Consider the following 21,214-nt stretch of genomic DNA (forward strand, 5'->3'; position numbering starts at 1 on the left):
TCCTGAGAAGCTCTGTGACAACCTATGTAGTTCATAGTTGGTACAAATGTTGCAAACTTACCGTGTGTCAAGAGACTGAGCTAAGATGTGCAGGCAGTTCACCATTGTAGCAGAATCACTACCTGGTTAGAAAGAGATTTATGAGAGCACAATAGTATAGAAAATGTAGGATAATCTAATGATCCAAAACGTCATTACTGGAGACGCACAGGTTAAACAAGGCATGATGTAAGTCTCCCACCTTAGGTCACTGCAGGGAGTTCTGGTTCTAAAACTTTCAATTTCTTAAGTCCATTTTCATACAAGAACTAAAAAGAGTAACTAGTGTCTACTTATAGCTCATTTTCATCACTTGACCCTGCAACATTCTGAACTTTGTATCTCGAAGTATGTACATTTCTTTTGTAATTTTCTTACCAATACCTTGGAAAAATATATGTTATTTTTCCCTACAACCCCCTAGCCTATTGAGAAATTAATCTATTGGATTCAACAGTTGGATAACAGAAATCAAAACAGTTAGTGTAAGATGACTTTTGAAAAGCTAAAAGTAACTGCAAAGGCATGAGAATTTTTTTAAAGGAGTCTGAAAATCCTAGAAGCTGCTATTTCTTCCTGCTCCAACACTTTACATATTCTATTAGCTGTTAGCTTCAGAGCCATGTTCAATGCACTCACTAATTGTACTGGAAGTTTATGCATAATTTTATAGAATTTTGCCTATAGCTTGTGAAAAGCTTCGGGTAAGACAGAAGCAATGGTTATACATTCTTTATATTTTTAACTCCATCAAGATCTTTCTTAACAACTTACCAAAAAGGGAGATCCTATGCCTAACAAGAGCAGCTAGTTTGCAGAACAGGCTAAAGTAGAAAAGAACAGAAAGAGCAAGACAAGACAAGACAAAGATTAAAGATTTATTTAGAATATGAGGTAAACAGTAGTAGGAATATGAAAGAGAAAACACAACATAGTTCCTGGAAAGTGTATTTTGAATCATACATAATTATAACAGTCAGTCAAATAACTGCATTAAACAGAATAACTTTTTAAAGCTTCTGAATTCTCTCATTTTCTAAGCTTCACTACTTCAGAGATGACTTGAAACGTGAAACTTTCTTTTGATTACAGTGTTTTCTAACAATTGCATATTATATGGTTGCATCATCCTTTATGGCTATTTATTTCTGAATAGGAAATTTTTTTTTGTAAGAACAAGAAAAAATTAGTAACATTTTAGGGTTTTACTTGGCATTCTGCAGGAAACAAACATTACAAATCTTCATACATTTTAAAACAATTTGCAAAGATATCCTTTGTAAATAAATAAATTTGTGTTTAGCCACTGCTGATAAGATGAATCCTGAAATGTATACAGTCTAGAAGAACTTCTGACAAGTATGTCAGAACCTTGCATATCTAACCTATCTGTCAAAATAATAGGATAATTAAGAGAAAGGAAAAATCACCAACGCTCTGAAGATTAAAGGGCCTACTTTAACTTCTAAAAACAAAGACAGCTAGGCAGGCTTGTTTATCATCTGTGCTATACTTTACAAATGGAATTAGGACGTAACAAAATGAAGCAAATATACCTTAGGAATTGGTATGGTCTCTTACTAACAACAGATTGTCATTTTTAATCTTCACAATAGCAAGGAGATACTATACTTTGTATAAGATGAAAATAACGGAAGTCACTTTTCTCATTGAAGAATGGACAAAGAATTATAAGATATTTCTGAATTTATAATAGCAGATACGCAGGCCAGACATCTAACTTCCTTCATGTGCCTTTGTAAAGGTGTTTTGTACAACCCTAGTAAGAACCTTTCTAGCTCTATTAAGCTGACCTGACTGACTTTAGGGAAGTAATCGTAGTATTCAGAGAGGAAGCATGAAATTGAAATGAAGTGAAACGAAACTTCCATGCTCCTGAACCTGAGCTGACTTCCCCAGCTACTGGAGGACTATCTTGCACATTTGTATATAATATATCTGCAAGCTCAGTAAAGCAGAATCTTAGGGACTTAACACTCACTCTTACGGCCAACTGCTATATAAGGACTACCACCCACCTAGAAGATGGAAACAAAAGGGTGATAATAATTTAGAGAAAAGCAAAAATACGCTGGAAGATAAACTGAAGAATGGAAGCTAGGAAGTTCAGTGCCAGGCCTGATCTCATGTAACAACGAGTAAATAACCTTTATTTTCAAATTTTATATCTACTCTTCCGTTGGAAAAAGTAGTCAACTCTGGTCAACATAGTGAAGGAAAGCAAAAGAAATTTGAGAAACTCACAGTTAAAGTAAGAAAGCATGACAGTAAAATACAGTTTGAAAGATTATGATACAAAATATCCCAAATAAAATAACTGGCAGCACACCTTTAAGGGGGAGAAAAAAATTGGCAAAAAAATATTAATGACAGTCATAGTTAAAAACAAACTAAATATTACTTTTTAAATGTTAATTGCAGAAAAATGAAATTCATAATTTTGTAAAGGCAACACATTATAAATTAAAAGGCAACTGTCTCTTTTTAATTGAGTTTTCTAGAATAACTTTGAGTCAAGTGGCTGATTCCAACCAAATATGAAAGAGCACAGACATCTAAAAACTATTAAATTCCAGCAATTTTGGGGGGGGCAGAAGTAATTTTGTAGAGAAGGGAGAATCCATAAATACCCCTAAAAAGCTGCATCATGGTATTTTCACATTTTTTGACATCTGAAAATTTAAATGTGAGACCATTTAAATGACCCAACAGTGGGATAAGCTTCAACCAGAAACTGCCATCAACAATGAAACACAAACCCATCAGAAACTAAGTTTTATTAGTTCCATTGCTCACAGAATCATTTATTAATGTTTTTGATGTTATCATCCACACTTATATATTGTAATATGTATATATAATTAGTATATATACTTAATTCTTTAATTATGTATTAAATAATACTAAAATGAGGAATTCTATACACTCACTGCCATTCTGATATAGAATAAACTATTCACTTTCCATCTGAGGAAACTAAGCTTTTGAGCTATCTTTCTTTTTAATCTAAGAAGAGACCTTTAATTATCTATATAGAACCCTCCTGTGTATATCTTAATTTTCTACTTACCTTGCTACCATTTCCTTTTCCTTATTTGATGCATATCCACTGCTACTGAGTGTTTTTGTTGGAGAAGACAGGAAGTAGAGGCAGTGATTTGTAAAGTACTGATCAACTAATGGTAAAAGAACCTAAGAAATACAGATACAAAACGTATTTTTCACAGAGCACAATGGTAAACGTAGCAACAATGCTCTGATTGGTCAAAGTTCATTCAAAGAATTTTAGGAGTTCTGTAACAGTTGTATTTTCTCATTTCAGACACAAAGTCATATAAATTAAAACCTTAAGTCTTAACAATTTTACTTAAAAGTTACGTAAATAATAAACAGAGTTACACAGATCTATCTATTTTGGATCTAATATTGCAGGCTTACTCTTCTCAGATTCAACAGTGATAAATATCACTGAACTAAGAGGACCGTTCCTCTCCACTATTTACATAACTGTCCAATACAGATATAAAGGGAGAGGGCTTTTTTTTTTTTTTTAAGATCCTAAATTAAATCCTAAATGTTCCTTACTTCAAATCTGATTATTGACAACATATTTTTGTTAGGTACACAAATGTGTATGACATTACTATGCATAGGAATACTTCTTCCTATTATTAAATGATACTATGCACTTCAGTGATATACTGAGGCAAAAATTTTCAGAAATAATTTATATGTTCAGTGAGAATATTTAATTTAATGTAATAAATAAGCTGCCTTTTAATTTCTATGTTCCTTCTCATGTAGAAGCATATATATTAAAATATTTTGAAATATTTGAACCCAGCAAATATATTGAAATATTTTTTAGATATTTTGAAATATTTGTTAACAACATTTAATTGATTACTTACCATGAAAAAAATGGGAAAGTTACATTTCTATTACCTGAAAAGCACTCTAACATTACAAATTTTCATGTTCTGTATAATGGAATGTATATGCACATTACTTGAAATACTAAATCACTCACTTTGGCAAAGAATTTTATTTCTTGGTCATGTGGAGATTTTTCAGTTTTTCCACTGGTTACAATGGCTTCTGCAAGGATACAATCAAGGCAGACACGAATAAGAAGTTGTCTAATAATAAATAACACAATAGCTCTTTGATATAGCCTTGTAAACTTAGTTTTGCTGAAATACAAATAAAACAGCAGAAACAGTTTAGCTAGTTACAGATGTCCAAGAATTCAATCTGCAAATTAAAAGACAGAATTTAAGTTTCTTAAATGCAATTAAAAGTGACTACTACAAATTTAAACATATCAATCTAAATATTTAAATATCAACAATTTTAATTATTTTCAAAATAAAATCTGCAGCTTACCCAAATGCGCAATAAATTCTTGAGCAGAATCAACATATTTTAAAATTTTCTTCAGAAACTTAAAGGCAAACCTCTTTTCCATGGATGAAGCATCCAACTCCATGTCATTCAGACCCCTGTTTTAGAAAGCATTAAGATGAACAGTATTGATGATGACAGTAGTACAAATGATGACAGTACTATGAAGCATTCCATTCCTTTTTATCTTTTAATTATGGTAAATTTTCATAAGAAGGAGAAAATGACCTTCCACAGCAACTCTTAGTTATCAACTACATAGCAAGAAGTGTTAAAATCAGTTCATGTTTCTCTAAGAGGTATAATAGCTTTGGATTAAAGTATCCAAAATATACGTATTTTAAGATAAGAACTTCAGAGAGCTCTCTTATTGCGCAAATGAAGCCATGGTACATTTGAATCTAACAAAGCAATGCATTGGCCACTCAATTTCAACTGCTGGCAGATTAAAGTGCCAAATGTTTAGGAAGTCAGCTATTGTAGCTTTACAAAATCAGTCTACATACTACACTTCATTTCATTATTCACTATTAAACTTCATTTTTGTCCTTGAATTTTATGAAAGACTGAAGTCAAAATGACTTAAGCTACTAAATGAAAACCTAAATGCATGTAACAAACTACTATACTATTCAAAGATTTTTCAAAAATTTCAACAGTATGCGATACTTGCTAAAGAGGCATGTATTATTTATTCTTTGAGATAAATTCATGACCTAAATCATGACTGGTGCATGCACGATATTAAAGAGGAATAAAAACATGGGTGGTTGGCTGTGCCTAGATTTAAAATATTAGATTTTATTTTAGCTACAAATGAAACCTATCTCACTGAAATTCTAAAATTCTTTAGGATCACAGAAAAATTTAGGTTGGAAGGAACCTCTGAAAGTCATCTGATCCAAGTTCCATCTCAAAGCAAAGCCAAATGCAAAGTTAGATCAGGTTGCTCAGAACCTTGTCCAATAATGTACTGAGTATCTTCAAGGACTGAAATGTCATAATGACTCTGGAGAGCCTACTAGAATGTTTGACCACCCTCACTGTGAAAAAATAAGGGTGAAATATTTTCATATATCTAACTGGAATTTCCCTTGTAACGACTTGTTACTTTTGAGGAGATAGTAATAGTGATTGGCATTGGATAGTCATGCCAATCCCTGAAGCATCTTGGTGGCCCTCCACTTGATTAACTCTTTTGTCAATGTCTTCCTTAGCACTAGTGAACCAAAACCTGTTCTGCAACATACTCCTGATACAGTCTCATGATCGCAAAATGGAAGGGGAAAAAACCACCTTCATCAACCTGCAGACTACACTTACTAATACAGCCTCATATGCAGTCAGCCTTCATCATCACAAGGACACACTCCTGATTCACGTTCAACTTGCAGAATTCGAAGTGCTTTTCTGCATAGATGTTGTCAGGCTCAATTTCCCTATTCCTGGGGTTCTTCCATCCCAGGTATAGGACTTTGCATGAACCTTTGCTCAACCTCACAAGAGTTCTGTCAGCCCATTTCTCCAGTCCATTAAAGTTCCTCTCAAAAGCAGCCAAATTCTCCAATTTATTGCTATGGGTTCACTCCACAAAATTGGTAAGGATGCATTCTGTCTCATCATCCTGGACGTGAACAGGGATTTTTTTTCTTTTTATTTTTGAAGTCACATAACTCTATAGATTTTTAATTTATTCTGTTTTCAAACATACTTGTTTTTACAAGTCATCACTTCTTTCTTCTTCATTTCCTTGAGGTTTTCTCATACATTTGTTTAGTTTGCAACATCTTCATAGTCTCTTTATTCCAACATTAAGAGGATTAAACTATACTTGAGATTTTCAGTTGATAGATGGTGGCCTACACCCAGGACATCTAACTGGCTTGCCAAGTGAGGAAGTAACTGAGTAACATTAAGGGAAACCTCTGGTTACCTGTAATGGCTACTTCATTTGCTTCTGTACAGACTCTTCAAATAGTAGTAGATAGGAAGACTCTCCCTTAATCAATCAGAGAAAATGACCTGGCTAAAGGAGATGCAGGGACTACAGAGGGGTTGAACAGTGTGTCAGAAACAGGGAAGAAGTGAGGAAGTGGTAGTTTGTGGTACTCAGGCAAAAGCAAGAAAGGAACAAGAAGGCAGGAAAGTTGGTGGACTCACTGTTGTGATATGGAGGAAATGATCATTTGTCCTGAGATTCCTTAGCACTGGTGTAAGAGTAAATTAGGGAGAATACACAAAAGATTAGACTAAGAGTTGAAAAATAGCTATGAGGTGAATCCAAGGGAAAAAGTAATTCTGTGGGAGAAGGCTAATGCTGCAGAAATTTTAAGAACAAAATCATCTAACACTAAAGTCTATGTTCTTGACCATGTCAGAACATGGGTTAGAGGAGAGGAATGGTTATAGTCTGGGGGAACTGAACCAGGGAACGAAGGAATAATGTTCCAATCCCATTTTACACACAAACATAAAAGGACTCTAACCTCCCACCTTACAGTTTCATTTGGGGGAAAAAAAAAAAAAAATCTATTTGAAGAGTGCTAATTTATATACCTTTATGACCTCCTGTTAATTGATATATCATGTGCAATCAAATGATTTGGTATGTAGTAACAGCTATGTATGGTTGACAGGCATCTCCTGCTGCCTCACTCTCACAGAGGATAATGCAATTAAATATTTATCTGTATTTTCAGTGAGATCACTGTAAATATTCTCTTTTTGTGTTTATAGTAAGTCATGGTTGCTAAGAGATTACATGTACTTTCCTAAATATTGAAAGACATTGGTACTCTTAAATAACAAAGGCGACATCAAAAGAACTTGTAGAGGTTTAAAGATGCTTAACAAAATACCACGTTGTTTCTAACATATACTTGAGTAAGGCCTGAGAGATTTATGTGCGTCATAAACACCCAAAAGTGCTTCAAAAGTGTTCTCAACAAAGAAAGAGGAGCAAAAATCAAAACAGAGGCAGATGGTATATGTAAAGTACACACACTGTGCCACCTCTATGTTTCCAATTATAAAGAATTCCCATGTTTTAATGATTAGTCCAACATTTTTTAAGAATGACATTCTGCAAATGCGATAATTGCAATCCGTACTTCCAAAGATCTTATATATACTTAAAATATGCACTTATTCACCTGAAGAAAACACTAAGAGGATAATCTTGGTTCACCCTGATATAGACAGTACTGTAAACTCTTTGCCCATACCCCATAAAGAGTTTGAACAGGCTTTTTTCAAGTTGACTTGTCCCATTAGCTAACACTGAAAACATTGTCTTCCTAACCCAAACAGATACGGCTGCAAAGAGATATTAAAACTAATATTTGAGCAATTCCATTGGTGTTTCAAAGGACCATTCATTTGCAGGAACTAAACCTGCTTTTCTTATTCAATGGCTCTACAGCAATTACGGAGGATATAAAAATATTTGGTGGCATACCTATATTCTGGTTTCAGGCTGAGAGCCTACACATGTGGCAAACGGGAATTTTTCTCTGTAGTGATGCAGAAATGTATATTTAGAGCTGTCTTCTAATATCTTAAGAAATGTTATTAATTGTTGAAGCCAACAAAGTTACCTTTTGCAGATCCTAATAATCAATTTGTATAAATTTCTGAGTGTATACTTTCACTAGAGACACAGACTTGAAAAGCAGAAATAAATGAAAACAAGTAAGATCTGACTCTATGCACGTACAGAAAAATTTGTTCATGAATACCGTTTAGTTTACAAAAATGCTTAATGCCAGCGAAATTGCAGTTTCCTATATGCTTAGGTGTTTCACATACAATAAAAGATTATACTTATAGTATAGTAATTCACAATTCCATCATATTATACTGTATTTTTTGCTTTATAAGTTATTTTAATTTTATTGACAGTGTAAGTCCCCACAGGCCAGCTTACTTCCAGATTCAGCAATTCAAGTTAGAGTACAACTAATGAAGTCTGTGCTTCTGCTTGAGCAGAAGTTAAGGATGAAACGCCCACAAAATAGCCACTTTGTCTTACAGCTTCACAGAACTCAAACCAACATTTTTTCATAAAAACTGGATTAAAAAGCACTTTTACATAGATGTGTTTCAGTATCAGACCTCAGATTTATTTTCCCATGTCCTTACTGACACTGCTGGCTGCTAATTTAGAAGTTTTGAATCATTTGCTTGTTTAATTACACTCCTGTTGCATTTTGTACTTACTATGATCACATACTTATTAAAAATGTTACCTGTCTACACTATTTCAGAAAGGTCTTTCTGAACATAAAAATAACAAGGACTCTGATTTACAGAGGATATGCCAAATGGTAATTATGTTAATAACTAACAGACTGCAGTGAGATAAGGACAATGATCATGGTTTGTGCACTGAATGTAAGCAAAAAAATGTGCAACTTACCGAGATATGATTATACCATTGACTTGAAGGAATTTAAACAGCTCTTGTGCCTTTTCACGGTCCCGTGATTTCTCCTTGGCTGTCAATGTGTCATAAGGTACCAACAAAGGATGACTACCTCCACCTTTAGTAAGTTGAAAGAACTGTAAGTTTTTCTACTGTAAGATTTATTTTGCTTCAAGTACAAAAAGGAACTATTCAATTTTGATTGTCTTACACTGTCTTCTTTCAGACTGTTTCTTCTCCCTCATTTTCCTTGTCTTTTTTGTGTGTTTCAGAGGATTCTGGCTTACCTTTGCTTTCTAACTCCATTTTCTTCTTTTTGGCCCATATATTATGGTAGTTTTCTGCCATTACCTCAACCATTCCCTACATTGCCGTCAGAAAAAACAAGATGCAAAATTAAAAGGTGACAATTAAAAAAAATCCATAATTCTACATAATTTTACAGTCTTGAGTAAAGTCTACACTCTTGTGGTAATGAAACATCACAGTTAAGTGTCATTTCTACATTCAGCTGTTATTTGAAGTCAGCACAGGCACAGGATACGCATGTATCACGTGCTGTTTACAGCCCCTTCCTTAGCTTCATAACTTTTTCTAGGAACTCAGGAGGTACTAATGGGATAAACACTAGAAATCTCTTCAAATATGTGAATAGTATGGTATGCACCTTTCTACATCCACATGTATATCACAACCACAGTCACAAATACACTCATAAAACCTGACAAAATTCAAGTCATTAATAATAAAAACTGAATCTATTAATTATTTTCAGCACAACATATGCAAAACACAAATACAAACCTGAAGCTCCCTAGAAAGCACCACATTAGAGAGATCAAGTGGAGCCGGGCTATACCCATTTCCCTACGGGAAAAAAAGAGAATTATTTTCCGATGAAAGTATTTCAGATCAAAGAATCAAATATTCAACTACATCATCTCTGTTGTTGACCTGATTAGAGTAACACCATTCATGTTTTTAAACTTTCTTGTGGAAACTGTGTTCACCTTTTGTTTTGCAATGTGCTTTTGCAATGTGCAAAAGCAAAGGATGATTAACAGAATACATCTGCTGATGTAGAAATAAGAAGGTTGCTGCAGATACTTAGATCTCTCTATTGGCAACAGATGGCAAGCTGCTAAGAACTATGATTTTCAGCCTAAGAGAGGAGACCAATCATGAGGCATACAAGACGTGCCTTCAAAACACGACAGAACAGCGTGGCAGCAGCCTGAATTAACCATATACTAAAGACAAGACATCACAACAAAAAGTTAAAATAGGTTATTGTCTCGTGGAATTTACAGACTAAGAAAAAGAGGAGCGCGATATATTTATGCAGTCTTTAAATGTTTAAAGTGTGAAAGCTCCAGTGCAACAAACCTATTAGGTACATGTTAAATGTGAACGGTCATATATGATGGTCAGTGATTTCAATCATGTACTGAAGTTAAACATGTGCTGAAATCCTCTACTAAATCATGCCTTTATCATGCATCTTCTTGGGCAAGAAGGCCCAACTGCAGAACCGGTTCAACTGGCTGGAAGCAGAGATGCCAAAGACAGAAGCATTCCCTGTAAGGGAGTGGTTTGCTGAAGAGATAAGAAATGCTGAAGTATTGTCTTGTAACAGAGGGCTAAGGGGCCATTTTTGGTAAGCAAAACTGGTGCTGGGGAATGAACCCAACACAGGCTTAAGGTGCCTGATGCTCACAGGATCAGTGCTGGTGCAAGCGTATAAAGGAATCAGCTTGTGACACATCTTTGCACACTCCTTGCAGTACTGCTTATGGCAGTAGGACTCTGCCCAATGCATTGCTCAGTAAATCTAACTATATTTAAGCACGACTGTGTGTTTAATTCACCTCAAGGGGTAAAATAAAAATTCCCCAACACTTGTCACAGTTTTAAACAGCTTTCCCCCCTCCAAGACACACCAATATTGAGCAGCAGTCTCAACATGCTATTACAAAAAACTACAAATGAAAAAATAGTCTATATCACATCAAAATGCTAGGTACTATATAATTACTTGCAAATTTTGCCTGTAGATTTAACCAAAAGTATTAAATGTGCAATCTTATTTGTCAATCATAATTATAATCTTGACAAAAGCCCGTTTCAGGCTGTTCTGTTTGACCAAAAGAGAAAATTACTATATTTACTTATTATAAAATAAAAGACTAAATACTCTGTCATGTATTCTTTGAATGACTATATGAAAACTCTTCAGGTTTTCCTGAAAAAATGAATAGATATGGTCTCTGACAGCCTTATCGTCTTAAAAGTTGTTGTCTTTTTGCAGTCCCCTCTCTACTGTTACTGCACAGTTTTTACTATAGTGACATGACTTCTAATCTCAGAACTCTAACGTTAAAAGCTTCTCTTCATTAACAAGAATATAAAATTAACATAATTTGGTATAATTTCTTAGTAAATTAACAAACAAGCCTTTTGCTTTGTAAATTTAAGTAATTCCACCTTACCTGGCTAGACTGAGATATGCTGCGGAGCTTTTCGTTTTCACGCTGATGTATTATTGCTTCTCCTCCTTCCTTGGTCCTTTCTAGGCTCCATCCCATGGCCAACATGGTTTTCAGTGATTCTCTGGCAGGCCAACGATAAATTTCCTTTTCCTTTGAAGAAAATAATGTAAAATATCTCTGTATTTAGCAAGTAGCAAAACCTCAATAAAAATATTCTGTCCTTCTTTATAAATTGTCACATGCTACAAAAGTAAACAAATTTTGTATATCTGAAGACACGATATAGTTGTTTTTACATGAGAAAGAAGCTTTAAAATACTTACAATTTTTTTGGTTTTGTTCTTAGTGGCATTTATTGCTGGGATATGTGTTACAAACTAACAGCACTCATGTGAGCTCTGGAGCAATAGTGTAGTTTGCATCTGGAAACTTATTCATTGATTCCTCCAGCCCAAAATAATAAAAAAAATCGATGGCACGACAAGGGCTATGAAATTAGTTAGGCCAGTATGTACTTTTGAATGCATCAGCACACAAGGCTTTTTTTTAGTCTTCCTATATTTATATCCATTCACGGATACAGAACATTACTGATCTATACACCTCTTTATATAAATACAGCCATCAATAAAAAATTAGGGAACAGCCTGTGTTCCAACACTCCTTTGAAAAGTAAAGGTGTTATAGAAAATCTGAAAAGTTGTGGCAAAGCAAATTCTGAGTATGTCATATTAAGACTTCTCAAATCAACCTAATAAAAGTATTTCAGTTCTTACCATAAATAAGAATTTTTATGACAGTTACTTCACATGACAGTTTTTATGGAACAATCTGATTTTTAGGTTCAAAAGTTCTAATCTGAGAAAATTAAAAAAATTCTCTTTGAACTGCTCTAATAACAACCCAACCAACAATTCTTCAGCTCCTCTCCAAAGATTTCAAAGCAATTTACAAACCTTGGGAAATTAAACCTTTTGAATCCCTCTTGATTTTTGTCATCTCCATTTTCTGAACAGGAAAAGTGTGGTAAAGAGGGACAAATGTAATTGACTTACTGAGCCACCCAATGAATCATTGCAAAAACATGTAACAGAATTCAAATTCAATTCACTGTTCTGACTACTAGAAGACATTCATGCCTAGCCAAGAAATTCAAATAAAAATGCATTCAAAATAGTTTAAACATTTTTTTCCCATTTTCAACTGAAGCATCTCCTACGCTTTCTTAAAATTTTTCTACCATCCTTCGTGAAGACAAAATTGCCTTCAAATATGTTAAATTACACTTTCATCTGAAACCCAGGAGCTGCTGCCAGTCATTCCTCATCCATGAAGGCCTGAAAACCCTGTGCTATTGATACTTTGAATACAAATTGGCCCAGGCCTATGAAGGCTGCCTAACGGAAGCAAATTATACAAGACTCTGTGTAAGATTAACTACACAACCACTTTAGCATATAGATGTTGCTATTCTTAACTGTAAGGATTCTAGTTTGTCTCTCTTCCTTTTATAGCATATATTTGAAATGGATTTTTAAAAGTACGCAAATCAATCTACTTTGTATTAATACAGCTGAAATTTCCTCTATTACCTTTTCAGTTAAAGTTTTGAATGGTCTTATTAATGGGTGAGTCTTCATATTTTCATCCAGTGAAACACCGTATTTCCATCCACTATTAGTCTGAAAAAAATAAATATACTGAAATGAGAACAACATAGATGAGTAACAGCAAATTGGCCAGTTTAGTTTGTCATATTGAACTGCTAATCTACTCCAATAGCTACCCAGTGCCACAGAAATTTCTGTTAAAGAGCATGCATCCATCTGTGGATACACTGGAACAAAACATGGCCCAGACAGATTAGATGCCATCTATGAGTAGCAGGTCTCATGCAACCAGTTCTGAGCCTAATATACGTTGGCCCCTTTCAAATGGACCCATGCATTAAGACAGTACTGGCTAAGGTAAAAAAAGTGTCTCTATTTTCTGGCAGGCTAAAGTCAGTAACACACAGAAGAAAATGTAACGTTAACAGATCAAGCACTAAAGGGCATCACTTTAATGAATCCTTTACCTTAAACAATATTAACTGAAATTTATGGTTTGAGATTAATGTGTGTATATTTACATACCCATATATATGTATACCTTTCTCTACAAATTTGCATACATAGCCCCACACAACAGAATTGTTATTTCTATATAACTGTTCTATAAAATTGCTATTAATTTGTTATGAATTGTTATCATAAATTACTTAACCCCACTTCTATTTTTTTCCTTGAATGAAAGAAGTTTAAAATTCATACTTGGGTTGAATGAGTTACTCATACCCAAACACTTCCAACATAGCTATCAAACTGCAACAACTCCATCAGACTTCATTTTGCTCACATTTAACTCTAAAAGTTGTATTTATTAACATTAAAATCTGTTTTCAAAATGTAACACTAAAAAGGCCTTTATTAAATGTTTCAGTGTAACATTTAAAAAATATAAAAAATCACTTAGTATATATTGTCTTATAGCTATTTTGAAATAGTGAAACAAACACAACAGAGTGACAGAGCACTTGGAAAATTATAGAGGAAATCAATACATAACAGCCTTCTTAAAGCTAAAAAGAAAGAAAAGCTATAACTACATTTTCTGCAATAAAAAAAGGATATTAGACTTCCCAGGTACTCTCTTAAATCACAGAGCTGCTGAAGTAAAACTGAATCTCTGACTCCCAGTCGAAAAACATCATTACCAGGCAAAATGAAGGTAAGGTCTACATATTCTTACTTAAAAAAAAAACCAAACCCAAACCAAACCAAGTGTCCTTTTTTCATTCGCCTCAAGTCTTTGTCCTAATAAATTCTGCCCACTTTAAAAAAGTGACAAATTTCAATGCATTTTATTGAGTAAAAGGTTTCTTCCACATCCCTAAAGAAATATGCAGACATTAATGCACTCCAAACAAGGGCTTATCAGTTAAACTGTCCAGTTTTTCTTTCAATATTCACCCCAGGTATTATTTACCAGTCCTTTCCTGACAGTTGCCCGTCTTAAAAGAATTCCTACCTTATCAAAGGCCCATTTATCATGGGAATGTTCAGCATACTTGCTGACAATATACTCCAGCTTTTCAGGAAGTACAAGGCTGTAAACAAAGGGGGGTATGGTCATTCAATCATAAGTTACTGCAGTCTGATTTATGAAAAAAATGTCAGTATAATATAGCACTAATCAAAATGCTTCACCTCCAGATGAAGGGAAGACATTTGGCTTTGCAATTCCATTTTCTTTAGAAGAAATGACACAAAACAAAGCAGAGCTATAATGGCATTTACAGGGAATCTTCAAATACATAACAGTTGCACTTATTAGCAATGGAAATCACAAGGAAAAAAACGTGCTTCACCATAACGTACAAGTATTTTTCTTGCTAATTCTTAATACAGGACAATATTAGTATGGATGTTTCACATTGCACAATAATGGAGGGGTAAGACTTTAATAGCAAGAATCAACTAGTGATCCTCAGTTCTTGAATATAAAAGTATTAGAAATCTGTATTTTAAAAGCACAAGATTACTAGGAAGGCCAAGTCTGTATTAAATCATTACACATGATCTGCTTATTTTGCCGTATCAGGTTGCTACAGGACAATTCTCAAAACTAAGTGAAGATTTTATAAAAATCAGGCAATAGGCCAATTGAATCACTTACCCAATTTTGATGATCTTGTACCATTTGTTATAAGCACACTCTAAATAATGACAGTATCAAACATATTACAGGTGTATATATCACAAACATTTGAACTATTAGGTAATAGGGTACATAATAAGTATAGAATTTACTATGTACTCGCAGATATAATGTGGAAATATTTAACATCTGTACAGTGCTGAGAAGTGCTGTTTTATATCTGGTAAACAGGATACGTTGCAGAGAAGTATTTGGAGGGAGGAAGCAAAAACCCTTACACTACTTCTGAAAGGTACTTAATATCATTAAAAAGTCAGTCACCAGCCAACTCTCCCTACAGAGGAGAAAAAATGTTAATAAGGACTAGTATAAAAATATTTAAGGAAAGGAAATCACTGTGATTTATATGACTCACTTTGCTGTGCTGACAGGTTTGGGATCAAAATTTCCTTCTGGATCCACTGAAGTCTGCTTTTCCAAAGTTGACCTAATTCGTGTATCTAAATAATCAGGGGGCAAGGCACCAGCTATAGCACTTAGACAAGGCAAAGCCATTCGAAAGAGCTCTGGATCATACTTCTGCAGGAGAGATAGGAACTGGTTGGAAAATCCAATAGAAAAACATGCAAAATGTTAGTGAAAATCAAGCAGCCATATGTACAAATATTAGAAGATGCAAACAAACAGTAAAGCACATTTAAAAATTAAGCATAGAGCAAAATTATTGCTGTATGACATCTATTTTTCTTGATATCAACTTGATACATTTTTAAGACTACTCAACATAAGAGTATGCTGACACTTGTATAAGTATATACAATACAAGTATGACTCAAGCTTTCTTTGGGCCATTAAGGCCTATATAGGAAGGGTCAAGGGTTGTTTGCCTAGTTATAGAAGATCATCTATAAAATACTTTCTTAGTTCTAAAATGACTAATTCCTATCTTAACTGCAGAAGCCATTGTCATTTCTCCCTCTTTTCCCCTAATCTATTTCAGTTTAAATCATGCTGGTTAAAGGAAATTGTGTTTTACTGTAGCAAACTCAGTTCATTATTTTTCAAAATTGTCCTGCTAAGAGGTGAACTAGCACATTTGCTCTTCTAAATAGTCATTTTAGCTCTGGAGAGAACACAGAAGTACTTGATATATAAAAACATAAGGTGGAATTACATTTGAAGAATCTATCCTTAGTAACTTGCCAGGAAACATATTCAAGGTCAACTGTTACACAGTAGATTATAAAAAAACATGTGCTAGAGGAAGTAGCAGGTCACTGTAGGCCAAGGTTCTCCTTCCAGCCCTCAAACAACATTCTTAGTGTGCTTAGGGAAAAAAAAAAAAAAAAAAAAATCATCACCTCTATCTTTCAGATTCCCCACCTGTAAAATGGGCATAATGATATAGCTTGAAAAGGCTTTAAGATCTACTGATGAACACTACGGTGCAAGAGTTTGATGCTATTATAATTATTTAATAAAACTGTACTCGGATAGCACAGGCATCTTCTTGATGTTACGACACAGGCACCAATCAAGCATTTATAGGAAAAAAATTTTACACTGCAAAAATATTTCTCTTGCTTCATTTTTAGAAATAGAAAGACTATATGCTTCTATAAATCTGAATGACCACTTTGTGTCAAGAAAATGCTGAAGAACAATTTTGAAGTCCATTGAAAATACTTGCTGATAAAATTATGTTTATATCACAGCAAGCAGAATGCCTAAAATTTTGAGGCTTTAACTTCCTCTAGTTTTGTTGCAACATTCTTTAGTGCCTATGGCACAAACAAAAGAAGTGAGATCACAGGGTAAATTGCTCCCACTAAACAGCTAGAAGCCATGAAAATACCAAACCTGTAAATATCTCAGTACAAAACAGAACAATGGAGAATACTGTAGCTCAGCAGATTTACACAACTCTCCTTTCATTGGACTAACAACCATTTACAGAAAAATGAAAATGCTATTATAGAGGGCCACCAATATTGGCAGAAACATATCACCTTCATTTGTCTGTAAAAAGCTAAGATGCACTAATTGGAAACATTTCATTGTGTCAGGCCCTCCTGACACTCTTAGCACTTGTGACAGCAGTAAGAGAGAGGTAAAGGTCACTAAAATCAAATACAGATAAGGCTTAAAAAGCCATTTTAGAATAATGCAGAGACCATGTTCATTTCCATACTATAAATCAGAATGCCTAGAGAAGCAATCATCTAAATCTGTTGATTAGAACTGGAACACAAATTCAGTGAGATGCAATGAAAAAATTTGTTATTGTCCCACAGCGAGAACCTGATTTTTGAGCCCAATCAAGCACAAAAAGTATTTACTCAGTAAGGCATTCCTCCTATCAGAAATGTAACTTTTTCTTACTCGGAGAAAAAATGAGTAAGTGAAAAAATCCCAAGATCACACTTTGGAACAGGAAAATGGAAAAAAGTTTATTTCTAAGAATGTTGCATCGTATTCTTAAGCTGGGCAATAACCAGAAAACTAATATAATACAAGTGTATGTTTGAAAATAGACAAGGTAAATTTACTGTGCATACACCAACAATTTGACAAGCATATACATACATTTCTTAAAATGAATTTTATGTCAGTAAAAAGTATTTTAAAAGTTTAGTAGAGCTAAGATAGGAGAGGAGACAACAGTGGCTTGTTAGTGCAGCAAGCAATCTGCCTCATCTATATGGGTATATCAAGACAAAGATTTGACATTTCATTAGTTTGGAGAGAATCTTTCAAGATTCAGCATTCAACTTTTCATTAGAAAATTACTTCATTAAAAGCATTCATTGCTATATCTCCCGTATAAGGTGAAAGAATTGTTAAAATAGGAACGTTCTGCACTTGGCACAGCAAATTATCATTGTAATGCTTTTATAGTCATCCCATACTGTAATGTGAATTACAGTCATTACCTTATGAGACAAGGAATCAAATATGCCCCAGAAAAGTTTTTCAGTTAAATGTAATTCTTCTTCTGCTGCAATTCCATAGCTTCCCATTCCTGAAGGCAGACAATAATATTTCCAGCACTGCTCATAGTGATTTGTCAGAAGCTAGGTTTTCAAGAAAATAAAAATGCACGTAAAACATTGGTATTTAACAAAATAACATAGTGGTTAGTGAAGTCTGAATTGCCAGTATCTGTTTAAACAGTTACATGAGTATTATTATTTATTTATGTCTCTTCATTTCTACTGGCTCATAAAAATGGTCTTTTTTTCTTCTTTTTCTTTTTGGGAGAGCAGTAGAGCCCATGCTGTGAAAGTATAAAGCCTGTATTATCCCCAACCACTGCTGTGGGATTCTCAGTGATGACAGTGAGTAGCAAAATTACAAAATTTCAGGACTGTCACTGCTTGAGTATAGATTAGCTCACAGGATAAAAATAGAGACAATGAAATGGGTATAAAACAGGACACGATAGATTCTGGTAAAAAGTTTTACAAATTCAAATTGGTTTTACTTCTGTCATTTGTAGTTGATGGCCTCAGTATTACGCAAAACATTGCAAAAGATACCCGCAGTACACCCTTTTAGCCATGCCTGCTCATCTCTGGAAAAACCTATGGAAAGAACTATTGTACAGACAATCTGTAACATACCAGTTAAAGAGCTAGCGTATATGATTATTGGTACATTTTTCACATCATTTCAAATTTCTACTGATTTCTTCTTTAGAACTAAAAATTCCTATCCCATGGGAAATTCTTGACATTTTAATTTCTCCTGCAGTTTTGTTTAGGAAGGAAAAACAATAATAAATAACCCAAATCAAACCCTCTTCACCACAGTTTTGCTCCAAAATTACTGATGCTCCAGAATATGTCTGTGAATCTGGCAGCTCTGCTTTAGACTATGACAGAATTTCAATTCTGCCATAAAAAGACCTGCAGACCTAAGATCAGGCCCTTTTACCCCAACAGGAACAGGAGGCAAACGTGACAGAAAAATTCTAAATAAAAGTTATTTATCATCTCACAATTGCAATTCTCTATTTACAGAACAAGAAGATGGGTAAGACTTCAGTTAAAGATTGTTCAAAAATAAAATGTGAGTTCTGTTCCCTGTATCCTGTTCTCTGTAGACTTCACTCAAAATTTATTCCTGGACTATGCATCCTACCAAGACTTATTATCCTGCATATTGCAGAAGACGACATATCAAGATAATGCTAACATTTGATTTGATACTTTCAAATATTCCTTTGCTGAAGCAGTGAAAAAGTTAACAGTTCACTGAACAAAACTGCATAATCAACTTACTAGATACTGTTTGCATTAGGCAAGATTTCACAAAACCGTTAATCATTACATTCAATTCGAAAGACTTTATAAAACAATAACATTATTTTCAATTCAGAAGTCATTTCACGTTGCTTCACCCTGCCCCGTTCTGTTTTTAAAAACATGATGATGACAGATTATTGTGAAGTAAGTTTTATGCCGAATGCATGTACAGAAAGTAAAGCATTTACCTTGAGAGGCATTTTACAGTACTCATTGAGTAGGGGCACATCAAAAACTAGCCTTCTCAACAGCTGTTGTAGCATAGAGGGACGTAAGTGGCTGTAATATAAAAAAAATAGAAGTTCTTAGTAAAATTCACAGAGTCCAGTGAAAATGAAATAAAAATTGAAATAAATTTGCATATTGGAATTTGAATCAGTCATTAAAAGTATTTTGAAAAACCAATGGTAGGTGCTTAAGGAATCTCACTATGCCTCATCTACATACAGAAGGATATAGCACAGAAAGATGTGCTACTTCTGGACTCTCTTAAGTGAATAGACAACATGTATGATTGTGCCATATGACAACAGAGGGATTTTTTTCAGAATGCACAGGGGGGACAATCTAAGCAAAAGAAATAGAATATTATCCTAACAGAATGGTTTCTGATATGACACTAAAAAGCAACAAAACACTCCTAACTGAAACTGATCTGGGAGATACATTATGATTATTCTTATAAGAAATAAATCTCAACTGGAAGACTGAATAAATTACCCAGCATTTCTTTTCTAGCTATTTCATTTCAGTGATATATAGACTCAAAATCAATGTAAAAATGCTCCTTTCATCACTTTTTCAGGCTGAAGATTCCTGGTCTACTAAGCTGTTCCAAAGGAGCGAAATTATTTCTTATGTTGATCCCTCTTGTTAGGCCTTTCTGAATCTTTTCCATTTCTACTATATCCTCTTTTTGTAAGGGGTCCAGTGCTAACTGAAAATGCAAACTGAAAATGCTAACTGAAAGTGCAAACTGAAAATGCACGCCGCATAACTAATTTCACAGTCCACTGCACAGACAAGTAGCACTACAGTTTACGACAAAGATCAAGAATTATGATTCAGTTGGCATATCTACATTTCAATTCCTGATATAACTTCAGTGCTCAGTTCAGTTTTAGAATTTGGAGAGTGGGGGATAGTTTTTCTTCTTCTTCTTTTTAAACTACGGCCAAGGTTCTTCAAACCACAATAAGAAATACAAACATGTCCATCCCTTAAATCCCCAAAACATGCTCACTGTCAGACTTGCCAGACCTTTTTTGGTAATCAATGGGGTTTTGTTTTTACAACTAATCAGAATTTATCCTGTATCACCATAAAGATCATATTAACATGACAGCTTGTATAATACAGTACCTGTAACAGAAAAATCAAATCTCTTTTCTCTTAGGGAAAAAAAAAAATCCTATCGTACATACTCTGGTCATTTATTTCATGCAAGAATAGAAACATCTTAGTTCTACATTATACACAAAGAAAGAAATTATTAAAATACATATACTGCACGAAAGAAATCAATTTGTACACAGGTATCATACATACTGGCAAATAGCAAGCAGGCATTCTTCAATAGTGTCTCTTTGTGCTTTTGTAAGAGAACGTCCCTTGGATAACCTATATATTGTGTGAAGCATGGAGTCAACGAGAGAGGCGTGATGCTCTGTTCCAGAAAAGAGGGGAGCACATCTTTTGAGTAATGGAAACACAGCTGAGCAAATATATCTATTTAGTGCGAGAGCTGCCTCTGTGGTACTTAGAGAAACCTGTATGAAGTAGTAAATGATTGTTAGTATCATATGGAATAAAGGTTACTAAATATGAAGTCT

The 21,214-nt window shown here is 34.2% G+C and overlaps 1 protein-coding gene across 4 annotated transcripts in view; it reads right to left on the reverse strand.

The window, feature by feature from the left end:
- RYR3 (ryanodine receptor 3) overlaps positions 1-21,214 on the reverse strand; it is a 249,473-nt gene that overhangs the window by 64,310 nt on the left and 163,949 nt on the right. For 2 of the 4 annotated variants that reach the window (XM_075503016.1, XM_075503015.1), the window contains exons 48-62: positions 20,931-21,151; positions 19,571-19,661; positions 18,009-18,149; positions 15,491-15,654; positions 14,446-14,524; positions 12,969-13,058; positions 11,377-11,526; positions 9,692-9,754; positions 9,175-9,250; positions 8,882-9,005; positions 4,447-4,562; positions 4,091-4,158; positions 3,131-3,252; positions 814-863; positions 62-122 (exon numbers count right to left, since the gene is read on the reverse strand). In XM_075503016.1, coding sequence (XP_075359131.1) covers positions 62-122; positions 814-863; positions 3,131-3,252; positions 4,091-4,158; positions 4,447-4,562; positions 8,882-9,005; positions 9,175-9,250; positions 9,692-9,754; positions 11,377-11,526; positions 12,969-13,058; positions 14,446-14,524; positions 15,491-15,654; positions 18,009-18,149; positions 19,571-19,661; positions 20,931-21,151 — 1,616 coding nt within the window. Of the gene's footprint in view, positions 1-61; positions 123-813; positions 864-3,130; positions 3,253-4,090; positions 4,159-4,446; positions 4,563-8,881; positions 9,006-9,174; positions 9,251-9,691; positions 9,755-11,376; positions 11,527-12,968; positions 13,059-14,445; positions 14,525-15,490; positions 15,673-18,008; positions 18,150-19,570; positions 19,662-20,930; positions 21,152-21,214 lie in introns of all 4 variants that reach the window. The other 2 variants (XM_075503012.1, XM_075503011.1) reach the window with 1 other exon arrangement.

Source organism: Mycteria americana, chromosome 5 (genome assembly GCF_035582795.1).
Source record: "Mycteria americana isolate JAX WOST 10 ecotype Jacksonville Zoo and Gardens chromosome 5, USCA_MyAme_1.0, whole genome shotgun sequence".
Classification (NCBI taxonomy): Eukaryota; Metazoa; Chordata; class Aves; order Ciconiiformes; family Ciconiidae; genus Mycteria; species Mycteria americana.